Genomic DNA, 17,234 nt, shown 5'->3' with positions numbered 1-17,234 from the left:
CTTTCAATATGTATGTATCCATGTTTCTGTTAACAAACTATGTGTTTAAAAGTGAATATCCAAAGGCAAGAAACTATGTTATTAATTCTTAACAGCCGTTTCAAGTACAGTATTATGTTTCATAATTTATCTTACATCATATATCACTACCATCCTTAACACTACAGGAATTAGCATACATTTAAGCAAAGGTGTTTAAACATAGCAAATATTAAACAAATCCTTAAATATTATTCAATTATTCATAATTTCATCACTTTCATCTGGTCTAAGGTTGGTTGGTCAACAACACAATTAATTGACACTGGATATTCTCGAGTTCTGCAAAATGTCTGACCTCTACTCTCCACTTCCATTTTGAAATCCTAACAAAAATCATTCTGGGCCTACGACTGGAGTGTTACACTGCGTTTAAATATTTCCTATTTTTCAAATATTCTTTTATGCTGAGTTGATGGTTAGGGTAGAAGATGATGTTAGACTATACACATATTTCGCCAAAAGGTCCATTGGTGATGAAATGCGTTGAAAAACCTCTTTCAATGACTTTCAAGACAATGTGTCTAAAGGTGTTACTACACTATTTAAGTGGGGGGGGGGGCTTCTACAGATATTACGTACTTATGAGAGAGTGAATGGTGATGTTTGCATCTGCAACATGCGCAATGAAGAGAATGTTGGAATACCTCTGTTACTTTTATGTACTGTGGCTAAAATCTCTTTGGCTATTGTACTTGTAGAAATCGTACGTTATCTAACCACACAGGAAACCTAATGGCTGCCCCCATGTGCTTAAATAATCAGCCTGAATTAGTCTAAAGTATACTATCTATAGCAGATATTAAAAGAAGGAAAACGAACTTAACAAGACTAAACTTTAGCTTTAAGTATTAAAAGTAATGTCATGGGATCTTAGTTTCCATCAGGGATATGATCCATGATATTACTATTACGTCCTCATTTCGATCCAATCAATCAGAAAACGCTTTTTGATTTGCTTCTTTATCCAAGGAGTCCTCATTTCGATCCAAGCAATCAGAAACCGATTTTGTGATTTGCTTCTTTATTCAAGGAGTCCTCATTTCAATCCAAACAATCAGAAACCGCTTTTTTATTTGCTTTTTTATCCAAGGAGTCCTCATTTCGATCCAAGCAATCAGAAACCGCTTTTGTGATTTGCTTCTTTATCCAAGGAGTCCTGATTTCGATCCAAGCAATCAGAAACTGCCTTTGTGATTTGCTTCTTTATCCAAGGAGTCCTCGTTTCGATCCAAGCAATCAGAAACTGCTTTTGTGATTTGCTTCTTCATCCAAGGAGTCCTCATTTCGATCCAAGCAATCAGAAACCGCTTTTGTGATTTGCTTCTTTATCCAAGGAGTCCTCATTTCGATCAAAGCAATCAGAAACCGCTTTTGTGATTTGCTTTTTTATCCAAGGAGATTGTTTACTCTGTTTGTATCCACTTGGCAATGTTGATGTTGATTTTGTGTACAATCTTTCAAAACTTGTGTTTTCTTGACTAAATCTGTTTTATAAATACCTGTTTGCCTTATTTCCGATATTTTTAATGATGTAGATAGTTACTTCGTCAAAGATGCATCGTAAGACCTGGATGCTCTGATTGTTTCAACCTAGGTACAGCACATCACAATCACAAATACAAAAATAGAAGACAAAAGGAAAATATAACTTCAAAATATAACATTAGCCAAAGATTCACTAGTCCACATCCTTCAATAGTTCAAGACATCCAATGAACTCAATTACGAAATTACAAAGAAATAAACATTTCTTCAGAAGAATTTCAATTTGAAAATGGAGTCCTATGGGTGAAAATTAGAAAATGACTTCTAGAATAAATGTCTTTTGGAACCAGTTGTGTAGCTAAAATTTCTAGATGACATATGTATGATCCGGAGTCACTCCCTAGGTGACCTTTATTATTTCAAAGACTGTTTAAATACATTTCACCCTACAACTAAATGGACGTTCAGTGTGTCTAAAAATAGAGGATCATTTTGGGGCGTAGGTGTCTCTAAAGTGTGTGTGTGTGTGTGTGTGTGTGTGTCATATTTGAACTTTTATTATTGAAAATACTTATTTCAGTAGCAGTAGCACAAAATAAAACTTTTAAGATGGGCTATGATGCTAACCGTGTAAAATCTGATGTTACTGATCTGACAACCTTTAAAAAGTGTGACACACGATATGTTGGACAAATCCGTCAATAAGTATCGAAAACCATGAACAAACATAGATTTGACATATATGTCTTTATAGATCCATCGTTGTCATCTTGTATATACACACTTCAATGATGGCGTCCATACTTTAAGCGATTTTTCAAGAGCCACTTATTTCATAAATAAAACATCTACTTAAAAGATACTGGATTCAGGTATTTTTAATATTTAATCCAAATGTATGAATCCTAAAATTATACTTAACATCCATTAATAAGTTCATAATAATTCGTATTTTCGTATGTCCATTGAACGAATTTTTCGGAGTAATACTGCACGATCTTGGGAGTAGAGTATTACCCCTAAAAAAATGGGTTAATATTTTCCTGTACAAATCCAGTAACCTTTTTTTATTACTCATTTTTTTTTTCTACCTAAGGCTTAATTATAAAAAATACACTACAAGAAACAAAGTAATTGTATTTATGCTGTATTACAATATAAATACACGATCGTAGATTCATCAATACGCAATAACATTATAAATGCGTACATATCACAGCCCAGCGACCTTTGAACTTCGTCGCACGCTCGACATTAGTTTAAAAATTAATTGTCGTTTTGATCTACTTAAAATTGAAATTTAGAGTCAAATTGTGAATGAATGCACAATGCAACAACTTTCCCAGTTGGTCTGGAATGGGTGGATGCTTTTTGTCGATTCTACTCAATTTTTTTATTGTGAAGGATTGTATTAGCTGTATCAGTTCCGAACATGTGATTTGAACAGGGAGGGATCAACCTTGAATCAGCTACATGTGTGTTTCTGTTCTGTCGTTGATTGTTTGGAATCATAACGTGACCGGTGGCCTAGTGGTTAGAGTGTCCGCCTAGGATGCGAAAGGTTCCGGGTTCAAATTCCGGCTGAGTCATACCAAAGACTTGTAAAAATGGCACGAGCAGCTGCCTCTCTTGGCGCTCACCATAAAAGGTTAGTGTTAGGACTGGTTGGCCTGGTGTGAGGATAATGTGACTGGGTGGGACATGATGCTACATGTCTGCGGTATGACGCCCCAGTGCTAGACATCACTGAAAATTGCCACGCTGCAGATATGACGAAACAATTGTTAAAGCTATGTTAAAATCCAAATCACACACACACACACAAACACACACACACGCTACGGAATGTCACGTTCATTTCATTTTGAGTGCAATAAGAAGACTGTGATTGTAAACGTAGTCGAAATTACAGTACAATTTCGATGTGTGTAGTCAAGCTTTAGAACCCATGACATAGCTCATGTAATTCGGATTTGCAGAACTAAGAAAGTACATTTTGAGGAAATTCAAGACCCAAAATTATAAGGATTTTTCGCCATTCCTATTACCAGCTAAAGAAGACATGTTTAAGCCTTGTCACTTGCTCTTTGTAGGGAAACCAGCTATGTAATGACCTCTACTGTAATATGACTTGTATCAGTAAGTTATCGTGCAAACTTTCGGGGCAGTTGATGTGTGACAATCCTTTCAGCCAGCGGAAATAAATAGTCTTCGTCGTCTTGGCTTATCGACTCTGAGGCCCTTATTTTTCTACCAAAACCTACAGTTGCATTTTTTTTTCTCGAATTTAGTACTTTTACTTATAAAAAGGTGCGTCTCTGATAGATATGCGATAGCTTTGGCCATAATAGGCTTTTCTGTGCTATTTTTATATATCCCAGAGAGCACTGGTACCATGATCAGAATGTTGTTTTCAATACTGCGTCTCTCACGTTTGTTCTGTACATTGCGAATATCACGTTCATTCGTTTGCTTGTTTGAAAGTTTCCCTTGTTATTAAGTAAACTCGTCCACATTGTTAACATTATCATCTCTAATTTCCAATAGGCGAAACAGCTTCTTTAGTTCATCCACAAACAAATTTAATACCGAAATTGTCAACTACATGTGTGTATATGGTTTGATTACAAAGTAGTTACTAATACAAAATACTGTTTTTAGACGCACGTGTCGTGCAATATGAAGCAGTGCAATGTGGAAATAAATTGCACGATTCTGACAATGTAAAGTTCACGGAGAAAAATGAGCATATAATAACATTGTTTATAAGGTCGATCTAGCCCTCACATATTTTACTTGTTGGTGTTTCTTATTTTTATTATTAATCCGGAATAATAATAATAATAATAATGATGCACTGAATTCGATATCCAAATTTATCCCAATATTGGTATCTAAAAAGCAAACGAAATTCCCTCTCCAAACAGAGACAAGCTATGGATCAATAGATTTTGTCGTGAAACTCAACATGTCTATGACTTTCTGCAAACATTTTTAGACTGAGTGCTAAATATCACAGCTAACGTCGGCAGTTGATTTTAAGCCATGAAGAACTCTCGCACTCTAACGGCGGCATCATTGCAATAACCTGGACTCAGTATCAACCTTCCTCATCTACTGCTTTTGGACGATGACAAAACATGTTTTAAAAAATCGAACATAAATATAACATTGTAACTAAACAAAACAAAACATTGACACTAGCATCGCCATTTTACCTAGCTGCCTGCAACTGAAAGGCTTAAACAATCAGAAATAGGCGAAGATGTGTGCCAATCATTGGCCTTGACTTAGTAAACTATTGTCACAATCGTCCTTGAAATGAACATAATCTAAGATCTTGCTAATATAAGGCATCATAGCTAATAAGATTTATTTTAAGATTTATGTTTTTAATGTGAATGCTAGTTTATATTTTAAATGATTCAACAGCCATTACTTTGTATAATATGGTCAGATTTTGCTGCTCATCAGAGCCATTTCAGATCTTGTTGAGATAAGTATTCCAAGTCGGTCAGCTGATTTTCTCTGCACATAAACAAGCGAGTGCATTCAAGGCCGTGCGCGAACCCGCAAAACAAAGTTAGTCTGAGGCGTCTGTGCCAGATGATAGTCATATTGGGTAGAAGACTTTAACCTAGATCACTAACCAAAAGAAAGCCACTGTTATCATTTTACTACACATGTCTCTGAGATTATAAACCTATATGGAGATTCCATTTCTGGGCGATTAAAATAATACTGCAGAAATCGTATTATTGATCGTTACTATAGCTACTATAATGTACATAAAATATCCTGCTGGTAATATTGTCTTTGAGAATATTATATATCGACTGTGGTAGATACCGTGTGAGAATATTACAGTTAAAAACTTACCAGAAATCAAAGAACACAATGCACAAGGACTGCATGGTCACGTTGCGGATTTATCCGGCAAAGTTAACTAAACGTACTCCCGTGTGCTTGACCAAAAAACTTAGCTTAATGCGGCCAAACTGAAGACCATCTTGATGACAAAAAAATTATCCAAGTCAGAAGTATCACAAATATGTAAAATCGGTGGAATATTTACATTCCTCGCGACTATTTCCAATGTTGTTTGCTACTGCGAATCACGTGGTTGCAAAAGCAAAGGCGGCTGCGTTTATTCAACGCTGCTGTTGCAAACTCGTTTGGATGATCCCATATGTAGACATTTCACCGTTGAAGTGTTGCATGCATTTAAGTGTTCACAAACACCGCAAGCGCTTGTTGATTTTACATTGTCATGTAGACTGCATGTTTAACAGCATACGAAATGTGTCTTGACATGTACCCGACTGAGGTGGATCTGACCAGGTTTGCTACCAAAACAGATTTTACTAAGTTTAATAGCTGGGTTCTTGACGTGGACCCGGGCAAGTTTGTGATTTTGCAAGATCAAAATTTAAAACATCTAACGTAGACAATCGACATTATGTTTTGAATCTGCGAGGCGTTATCCCGAGAATGCTGGCTGAAATCAACGAAATCGGGGGAATCAGATACTTGGGTATGTACTATGCGTTTCTCAAGAATGACATATAGTCGAGGCTGCGGTAAAATAATACATGATAAAAGGATTGCAGGGTTGCCTTCATTTTAGCGTATTCGATGGGAATATTAACAATTGAGGGATCCTTGTTACTTAGCCAGAGAGGGAGCAAACATGACTTAATAAATGGTCAAGTTACAATCATTTTTTTTCGGCGTGGTTTAGATCAACCTAAATCTCACATCTAAAAGGTGCTCAAGTGCAGATCATGTTTATCCATCGTAATCGTAAGAGTTATTCATAGCGAGTGAGGTGCAATGGGGATAATAATAAATAATTGTCATCATGATAGACTATATTTAACGAGTGAGATCTGAGGTTATAATGTTCAAACATTTTTAATCTCATATGTAGCAGCAATACCTTTATTTCCTGGAGATAATATTCAGTTCGACGGACTCCACATTTATCCAAACTGGTATTTAACCACCTTTGGCATTTGTACTTAAGATTAAGTTTTATCCTTAAGTATACGTGATGAATTCGACTGTGGTGATGAGGTTGCTGAATTTGCCTACGGAGAGATGGACTGGCAGGTCAGTGATACAACATCGAGTGTGATTTTGTTTCTCTTTTTAATGCAAATATGCGTGAAAACGGTATTAGCAAACCCTCGTTTACACTGAAATATTAACTTTCAATCATTGCATTAGCACGCGAAAACGCTCATTTACCACGATGGAGTGGCGTTCACCGACAAACCGACCCGGTTTGCACTCCCTGATGATTATGTTGCACTACCATTGAAAACCAAAATAAGAATTTGCGACTGTTATTCAGGAAGTACGCACGTGTAAGGCTGGATAAGGATGAGAATGATCGTTTCAGAAACTATTCAATGACGTAATCAACCTGTTTTTATATGTGCGAAAGGCCAGGCCTTAAGAACGCAAAATAACCAGAAAATAAAATATTTCCCAAGCAGTTTGACAATTATACCAGAAGAAAGAATAATTGTTTAGAAATGCGTGTACGTATTGCACCTGAAGAAGCCAGCCTTTCGAGCAATTATACATTGGAATCACATTATTAGTGGAAGAAATCGGATAGACGCTCAAACATACACACGCGAAAAAATAATTGAAGCGAAACAATAGCTGGGAGATGAAATCATCAAGACAACAACACTACTCGTGAAATACTAACTCGTGTTTACGGAATCGCCTTGGCAACCACCGTTGGCCTGAGGTGGCGGGCATCGCAACCACAGCGATTATCATAGCAATGCCACTCGGAATTGTTCTTGGAGCTATATCAATATTATGCGGCGGCACTGACGGCGCTGTTTCAAAACTTTCGTTGCGGCTGCATTCGCGAATACGTGTCTTTTGGAAATTCTCGAGGCGGATCAAACAGTTGCAAAACAAGTTCCCAGCTGTATTCAGTGGCTGTTAAGGATGAAACATTAGCATGACCGCATTCGATACTATGATGGAAGAAATAGAAAACCACCGGCGACTCCAGGCACAGATATGGAACTGAAGCATTAACGAATCTGATTTATTGGCAGTAAAAATGGAGTAACTGTTTTCCATTGTACTGTGAAATTCGCTTATGGGGCTCCCCTCGAATGGTTCAGGACTTTGAAACCATAATCATCTTTCATATGGTTTGATAATCGAGTGGCAACCACAAAATAGTTTTATAATACACTTGTTGTTGGTTACTGGTCTAGGTTAAAGTCTTCTACCTTTCATGACTTTCTTCTCGCATTGGCATCTTTTTTGTTTTTTAGCTTCGTTTGGCGTGTTCGCACGCGGGCTCACATGCATTTGTGTGTGATGTGAGAACAAAGCCGAGAGCTGGGAATGGATGAAGGCTTTGATCAAGATCAGCAACAAATATCCGAAACTTGTATTACCGTACTACTACTGCAGCCGAGCTAAGGTTTTGAACATTCGACATCATGTTCTTAATATTTTATCTAAATGGGTACATGTATTCTGAGTATAAGTTCAAAATTCGAAGCCAAAGATGTGTTGTTTAGTTGTACATAAAAATTACACCAGGAGTTTATGCTTTCATGGATGGCTTCAACGTGATTTGACCGATTCATTTTCGTTCAGACTAGTGAGTAACCAGTTTTAATTTTTTTTAAACCTATTTTCTTGTTCATTGACAGGTTAGGCCAACGCCAGAATCTCCTCATCAATGAAATCACGACTATCGGTACCCTGACAGTTATGATGGATGAGGGGCGGCATATATCTCACACCAACCCCATCATAACTATCAGGGTCGGCTCCTTACATCGTATTACTTTCAAAATGTTACCATGTTAATATTTGGACCCCAGTCCTCCAAAAAAAGACAAAGAAGAAGACAACTCTCTCCATTTACATATAGTTGTAATTCCTTTGTAACGAGCCCCAGTGAAAGGTGAAAGTGCTATAGCCCCAATGTTTATTTTTTTTTTTTTTTTTTTTTTTTGTAGATTATGAGTTTGCCAACCCTGAGAAAGGGATATACATAAGAGATTTTCCTCTTTAAGAGATTTAAATCGTTTTGGTTTGTGGTCATCCTTCTGTCCAAACGGCAAGTGACTGATGCATATTTGGCTTATTCGGACCGCTTGATAATTCAGCTTGTGAAATATCGTCCACTAAAAAAATGCACGTCAGATACTGCTGGGTCAATGTGTTAAGTGTCGCCATGTATGAAATTTATCTGATGTGGCAAGTTTAGTGCAAAACTTTCAGAATTCTGCCATCTGGGACACTCGAGTTACGTACGACACAAAAGACCTTATCCTAGCGTACGTCCAACATTTTTATCCAGATTACTATCAAATTTAGTCCGAGAAAGAAATGCTTTGAGAAAAAAAAAAGATGATTTTTTTTTTCTTCTTAAGTATAACCCGCTAACATTTTTCTTTCCCTTGGAAGGCATGCAGTGCGTATGCCTTCTTTTTCAGTGTTTACGTTTGTTACTTTGCACGTGTCTCTGTTTATATAGAAGTTGGTATAAGGTAGTTCGCCGTATAAAGTTTATACAGAAAAAGCAGCTCGGTCTGATCACATGATTACGTTCTGACCAATGGAAATATTCCTTATAATTACCAGTTAAGGTCATTGCAATTAATATACGTATTTAGCTGAAGTGACATCCTTAAATAAATGCTGGTAACGATTTGAAGTATATCATTTAGAACTAGCACAGGGCTGCAATGCAATATGATTAAAATCCCACTATTAACTCGTATTTTGCGAGTATCTGAGCCTAAAATTAGAGACCTGTAAATACTCGCACATCTGTTAAACATTATCCAAGCTGGTTGTAAAAATCCCAGCAAGTTCATATTCATAACATGTGGCTTGCAGTCCGAGTGTAAATAATAGTAAGAATGGTAATATATAGATGGGTAAAATAAAACTGCGGACAACCTCTGCTTTATAAATTAAAATGCAAGTAGCTAATTTATGATCCAAATATATTCACTGATTATACATAGAAACTAGTTACTGCATTGTTTACTGTCTACGCAACTAAACCCTCCAAACAGGATAAATTTTAATTAAACTGAACTTTCGTCAGGTGCTCGACAAGATTATTTTAACCCCAAGCGATGTAGCTTCTTAGCGATCGTCTATATTTTTAACAATGACGGTAAATAGGACATCGGCAGACAAACTAACGATGAAATTTTGGCCAAAAGAGTTTGGTGTATGAGGTAATAAAATCATTACTTAGTTTTTTTTTTACTGGGCTGCAGGAGATATTATGACCGTCTTGATCTCCGTACACCCCGGTAAACTAAACTGTATCTATAGTTTTAACCTGCACCCCCGAAATGAGCAAGTTGTGTACTTTTTTATATCCTTGATGCTTTTCGTCTTTAAAAACGGTAAGTTCGTACGAGATGCCGGGGGTGTACATTGAAATTTTAATACGATACACGGCCAGTTGGGTTAAAATTACGAATGTGAATGCTAGAGTCCAGATTCCACTTGGAAGTCTATTCTAGGTTGTTTAATTACCATAACTCGGCAAATTAAATCTAACTCCGATCACTTTCAAACTTTTCCAGGACTTTGCTTCTTTTAGGTTCACCATCAATTTCGCTGGAATAAAAAAGGCATGAATACTAGAATGTTAGCAACCCAAATTATGCTAATTCTAAGCGGAGTAAGACCAATAACTATGTAAAATACGTTCAAAATCTGGTAATCATCGAACACGTCCGAACTCTTGTTAAAATGAACCCTTATGGTAAATTTAATTGAAATCAAATGAAAAGTTTGAATACTGTATTGTCACCAGCAATCGCGATATCATTTGATGTCGATCAAGGGCAGTAACTCGTAGAAAAACAAACCAAATTTGTTCATTATTAACCTCATTCGAGTTGTTATTGAGACAAAACGCCACGAAACATGACTAAAATAAAAAAAAAACAAATTACGAAGGCTAGAGTATTCACAGCCCAGTGGGAAGTCTATACAGAAAAAAGGATAGACCTACGTATCATCCAAACTCCTACGAGTACTTGCTGTGATAAAGCTCCAACGCATATCTGGTTGAAATCAAATGAAATACGTGGATCCTCGAGTGCTCACAAGATGGTCCTTTCTGTGTCAGGTGATGGACCTGGTAGTTATTATTTGTATATTCAGATGGAACGGCTGTAATTTTTCTACTCTCGCTTTTCACATGTCTCTAACATATTCTTATTATATGTCTGGCAAACAACAGTGCCCACACATATAACACATGCATAAGGCAATGATTAAAAGTCGGCATTCAACTTCCTAATTAATAAAAAAATTCATGAGGAAACAGCAATGAAGTTACGTCAAAAGATGAGTTGCATGACAAGATTAAGGCAATGAAATAAAAGTACGCTCATAAATAGAATATAACTGAGGTAATATGATCAAAACAGCTACCCTTTTGCACGGCACGCGGACGTGTTACCGATAAACTATGGCTGTGGGATGAATGTAAAGGTCACAAAATAAGAGTATTCAGTCGATGAGGAAGAAAAACCCTTAGTTTTCGAAGTACTCGTGTGTGTATAAAGTTTGCATTGAAGTTTTGAGAAAGGTTTGGAATGAATATTTAAGTTTGTATACATTATACTTTTGACTGATTATGAGGCTATAAAACCATGAACGAACAATTTCCTTCTGCACTGATTCTGTGCTAATTCTTTTAGCGCCTGGTGACCATTCACCGCTTTTATTTTTATTGTTTGTTTGTTTGAATACTACTAGATGTAATGATAGACGCAGCGATCAAGGACATTAAAAGAGCAGATTGAATTTTTATTTCAATGCTTTCAACATGCCACATATCATCCATGTCCGAAATTTTTATCTATATTACGTATGGTGAAACGATAAACAGATGTTTCTGCCAAAATAAACTTAATCTACGTTTATGCATTATAAATTCAGCTGATGACTTACGGACAAAAGATGCTGGGAAAGAGGATCTTTGAGGATCTAATGCGCAAGACATTCTATGGTCAATTTGTCGGTGGACAAACAGAGTCCGAATTTTTACTCACTGCACAGAAACTGACTGAAGTCGGAATCGGACCGCTTTTGGCCGTACCAATGGAAGAGGACGCAACCGGGAATCAGACGTAAGAACCATTTGGTGCAATATGTAATTATCACACTGTATAAAAGAACCGAAAAACATATCGCAATTTAATATTATTTATGTGACTCCCCTAATACAAGGATCATACACTTTTTGGCTGTTTGTAAACGTTTGCCGGAGCACATAGAAACTAGTCTGACCTGGAATACTTAAGCAAACGTCGGTACATGATCTTTCTGCTTAAATAATCAGTCACATAGAACATAAATCACATACCAAATACCTACAAAAAACGAGTTAATACTTATCAAAAATATACGTGCACTCAAGTAGCACGTACGATTCCAGAATTTGAATATAGCTGACTTGACCAAATCGCACGCGTCAAACCACAAAACAGTTTTACTATGTAAGATCTCGTATTATTACGTTTACGATTGTCTTTGACCGAAGTTTAGGTACCTCCGATCCATAGTAAATAATAATAGTAATAATAATAATAATAATAATAATAATAGGATGAGCAATGATTCAAGCTACAGAAAAGTTTTGTTTTGTTTAACTCTATTTTCGTGCTATGACAGAATTGCAAATGTATGTTACAAAAAGGATCTTTGGCCAAAGTAAAAATCGAGAGTCACTCTTCCATATTCATTCAAATGATGAAAGTAAGTGCATAAAGTTAACAGAGGTCCTAAAACTACATATTTACCATAATGGCATATCCTGTGATTTAATTGTTTCCCTGTAATCTGCAATTAACAATATTAAAAACTTCCACGTAAGAGTGTTAGTGACCTGCGGTTATAATCACCTCTCAGCATATAACCGAGTTACGCACCACCAATGTGATCCTGCAAATTTCTGGGCTTGTGTTGTTTTTAAAATGCTCTTTTAACACATTACTGGATATATTGTGCAGATGAAAGGGAGCTAAGTGGGCAATAAATTGCTCTATCTTACGTATTAAATGCTCGTTTGTTCTCCTTTCATTGCCAGAATCGTGCAGTATTTTAAGCTACTGAACAACTTTATATTGCACGACACGTGGGTCTAAAAATAGTATCGTGTATTAGAAACTACTTTGTAAACAAAACATGTTCTCTGATGTCATGGACGAATTTGGTTGATTAAATTTGTTTTTGGATGAATTTAACAAGCTGTTTCGTCCATTTGAAACTAGAGATGGTAAAGCTAACGAAGTGGACGGGTTCACTGCGTCAGAAACAAAAGTTTGAAAGAAGCAAACAAATGTCCGTGATATTCGCAATGTCAACAACAAAAGTGAGAGACGAAGTAACTGAAAATACCATTCTCATCATTTAAAAAGTAATTTAGGAGAAATATTCGTAACTTTTCGCAAACAGAATAGTTCAGACTGACCATTACTTGCTAGGGTCTATAAAAATAGCATAAAAAGCATGTTGAAGACACATGGCTATCACATAGCTATCATATACTTACCATTTTACAAATCAGTCAAAACACTAAATTCGAGAAAAATTGCAACAGAGCCAATAAGCCAAGACGACGAAAGAGTATTATTTCGGATTGTCACACAACAGCTGCTTTGCAATTTTCCCAGTTTAGCTGTTTTGATACAATGTTATGCTAGCAATAGAAGACAAAAACTGTTTGACACATGTCATAGCTGGGTCTCTCCAACAGCAAGCATGCAAGTGACAGGGCATAAACATGTCTACTCTAGCTGGTAATAACAATGGCAATAAATATACTTTTTAAGTTAGTTCTGCACATCCGAATGACATGACCTACGTCATAGAAAAGCTGATACACACTATACAAATTGTATTGTAATTTCGACTAGATTTCCAACTGAAATAACAGTCTCCTTACTGCACTGAACTGACCCAACAAACCCAGGTCATAATAAGCAGAAAAGCAGAACTGAATTGGATCAACAGCAAAACAAAACCCATCTATTCCAGGCTAACTGAAAACGTTTTATTCAATGCGCATGAATTCAAAATATTACTCTAAATTTCAATTTAAGTAGACCTAAATGATATTTTTAAAAAACTAATTTCGAGCTCGCGTCGAAGTTGAAAGGTTTCTTGGCGGTGCTGTGTGTGCATTTATATTGTTACTGTGTATTGTTGAATCTACTGTTGTGTATTTATTTTGTAATACAACATAGATTCATTTACTTTGTTTCTGGTAGTGTAATCTTTTTTATTAGGCCTTATGTAGGAAAACGAAATGAGTGTATAATAAACAGATTACTGGATTTGTACGGGAAAATATGAGCTCGCTTTTAATGAATAATACTGTACTCCCAAGGTCGTGTAGTATTACTCAGAAAAAACTTGTTCATATTTTCCCATACAAATGTAGTAACCTTTAATTATTAATCGTCTTAACGAAATTTTGTCATGATCGAATATTTCTCTCTTTGCAAGCCTTGGCGAGCAAAATATTGAAATTATTCAACTAGATTTATAACATTTATTTGGAATGTGCACAACAGAAAGATTAGATTTATCACATAACAAAGAAAGAGAACATTTATTTATGAATGCCTCATGCAGATATATTAAAATAACTCAAGTACATTCAGGTGCCTTGTAGTTGACGACATGACGTAATATGGTCATTTGTGATGTCAATAGTTGTTATATAATACGGAGAAGAAAAAAAAACATACATATCTGATATTTTCTTCTCCTGCGTTAACACGCGATATAATTTTATCGTGTGGTCACATTTTTGTAGCAAAACATGATATATCAATTAGTTGCGCAGGAAAAGAAACATTTTCTACCAAACTTGCTTCCGTAACAAAGCTTTGAAGATTAAATTCACTCTTCAGCATCCCATTCCCGCCACCTCTTTTCGTAAGTGGGGCCCCGAGTGGCCGAATGGTCTAAAGCGCCCACCGTTACGGATCACTGCCATCTCACCTCTGTCTGCTTGGGTTCGAGTCTCGGGCGCGGCCAATGTGGGTACGTGAGAAAGCTTGCCAGTAACTTCTTGTAGGTCAGTGGTTCTTTCTGGGGTTTACCCGGTTTCTTCCTCCGCCATTTATACTGGCCGCCGTGTATAGCCTATCTTGTGCTGAAAAATGGTGTTAAACCCTACAACAACAACAACAACAACTTTTCGTAAGTTAATCCAGATTTTCAAATGCATTTATTCGCTGATCGTAACAAATATCAGCAATTTAAGAGAAGAGTATAATTGGGATAATCTTTACATTGCAATAAATTAATGTGTTAATTTTTGTAATCTATTTTACCCTATCTAATTACAAATCTTATATTTTTAATTTTGAAAATAAGAGGATGCCAGTCGTGGATAAAATTACATGTTCCCAAGTGTATGAATTAAAAAGATATGAAATATTTCACCAATAACTTTCTCTGTTGCACTTACAAGAAAATGATACACTATGCTTTTATGCTGTGCGGATTAAGGTGTAGTCGCAATGGTCACGTGTCCTGGGACCCCATAGTCATGGAGGCCCTCCCCGTTCCGGTGGAAAAATTACATATGTTTAAACAATACATATATAGGTCTAAGCAGTCTGATACTTAGCTTAAATAGCTATACTTATTAAACACATATAAAGGATAGTTTAATGAGAATGTTTTCAAGGTGTATTTGTCAATCTATATCTTTGTCCAGGGTCCTGCAAAGTTGAAGTTCCACGGGGCCCCAAAGTTTTAATCTGATCCTGGATTTATGAACATAATAACACTGTAGTTATGTGATAAAAATGCTTATGAAATTTCTCCATGGTATTATTATGTTTCCAGTGGGTTAAATACAAGTAAACGTTCTTATCAATAACCAGCTGCCATGGATAAAAAATATAACGGTCACAAAAAAAACTAGTTTGAGTGGCTTATTTCTTAGTGTAGCACTTCGAAACTGACTGGTAAATTAATTACATTACAGTACTGTTACTATTAGAGGTATATCTATTCATATCATAACACTTCCCCATACAAATGTGGTGGCTCTTTTGCATTTTCAACACTTCCACAATAATTAGGTTAACAGCCCATATTAAAGCACTTCTGCGAGCATCGGTAAAATAACAACTGTAATAGGAAGGAAGTGCATTTCAAATCGGAAAAAGGTGATTCATAAACTACGTCTTGGAGTTGTCATATTACATATATGATCATATTTGCACGTTGTAAAAGATATCTAGCTCATTTTCTTTTTTGTGACAGATCTTATTGACGAAGAGAATGGTCATTTTTATATGGCTCTTTCCGTTGGAATGTAATTTTACCAGCAATCAAAACTTAATTTCAGCAGATTAAACCAAGTAAGAAGAAAAAAAAAAGAAAAGAAATCGCATACTGAAGTCCTTCCTGTTCTGTAATTTTGATTCCTCAGTTTGATGGAAAGTAAATTAGAATTGATATGATTAACTACCATTGGAGAAGAAAATAATTTTGCACAATACAGTCCAGTTTATGGCCGCAATATAACACATTTAATTTTTTCACGATTGTAGCGTTGATGTTTGACAATAGAAAATGTTTCTGATTAGATATCAACACGAACGAAATATACAAAAATATTCTTCGAGACCTATCATCTCCAAAATGACTTATGAGTTATTACCATTGTCACACTAACTCAGTGAATGACCAGTTTCAGTAGTGGTTCATTTATTGACAAACCATATTAGTTACTGTGAGGAAGATCATTGGCAGTGCAACATCGTGACTGACCATGATTTTTGTTGTTTTTGCTGTTGTCTGTTGATTTAACAACATTTTAACACATAGATGGCTATATTATGCCAAGAAAATGGGAACTAAGTTTCTTCATCAATGACGTAACGAGCAGCCGATCGGGACTGAGCTGGGCAGTTACCAAGCCCCTAACTATTGGATTACGAGTCTGACGCTCTTCTGAGTAAGTTCCCATCGATATACCATGATAATGAGACCCATGATTGTAAAATGACTGGTAATATTGATAAAAAATAGAAACATTAGACACGAGACTTCATGTCAGAACGTCTCTGAGTGTGGTGGTTAATGATAAGAGTTAGTCTCGACAGCTGAAAGTGTTTTCCCTTGTGATATCTTTTACATGACAAGTCTTACAGATAGGGCCGTGAAAGGTTTGCACTTGGTCGTTTTTAGTAAAATAAGAAAGAGGATTAGCATTTTTCAAACACAAACACACACAGAGAGAGTCATTAAACAGTTTTATATGTTTTTCTCTTTCTTTTTTCATTAATTGGAGACAAATGGGAGAGATGGTGGAACAAAATTCGTCAGGTCAAAACTTATAATGAATGTCATTAAATAGAAATAGATCTGAAAATCTTTGAGGTGTATTTTAAAACTGGGTGCATTCATTTAAATGGTGTACTGGGTAATCAATTATATTTTTATACTTGTACAGTCAGAAATGATTTTATAAACACTACTTTCTAGTGATTAAAGTATAGGCAATACAAATAGGTTTTATCGGATTGACTGCGAGCAATTATTTAAACCATTCTATGATATCTGGAGCGCAAAATAACTACGATTAGCAACCAGTCACTGGTCATAATATGCACATCCACTATAAAGGAAATAAGCTTTCCATT

General features: G+C 36.0%; 1 protein-coding gene across 1 annotated transcript in view; it reads left to right on the top strand.

Annotated features, from left to right (window-relative positions):
- LOC149796133 (hydroxyproline dehydrogenase-like) overlaps positions 1-17,234 on the top strand; it is a 59,002-nt gene that overhangs the window by 3,437 nt on the left and 38,331 nt on the right. Inside the window, exon 2 of the mRNA XM_089964199.1 lies at positions 11,500-11,690. Coding sequence (XP_089820325.1) covers positions 11,500-11,690 — 191 coding nt within the window. The remainder of the gene's footprint in view (positions 1-11,499; positions 11,691-17,234) is intronic.

Source organism: Sinohyriopsis cumingii, chromosome 7 (genome assembly GCF_028554795.1).
Source record: "Sinohyriopsis cumingii isolate HCF-2022 chromosome 7, ASM2855479v2, whole genome shotgun sequence".
Classification (NCBI taxonomy): domain Eukaryota; kingdom Metazoa; phylum Mollusca; class Bivalvia; order Unionida; family Unionidae; genus Sinohyriopsis; species Sinohyriopsis cumingii.
The sequence above is the reverse complement of the archived record's forward strand: the minus strand, read 5'-3'. Positions and strand labels throughout refer to the sequence as shown.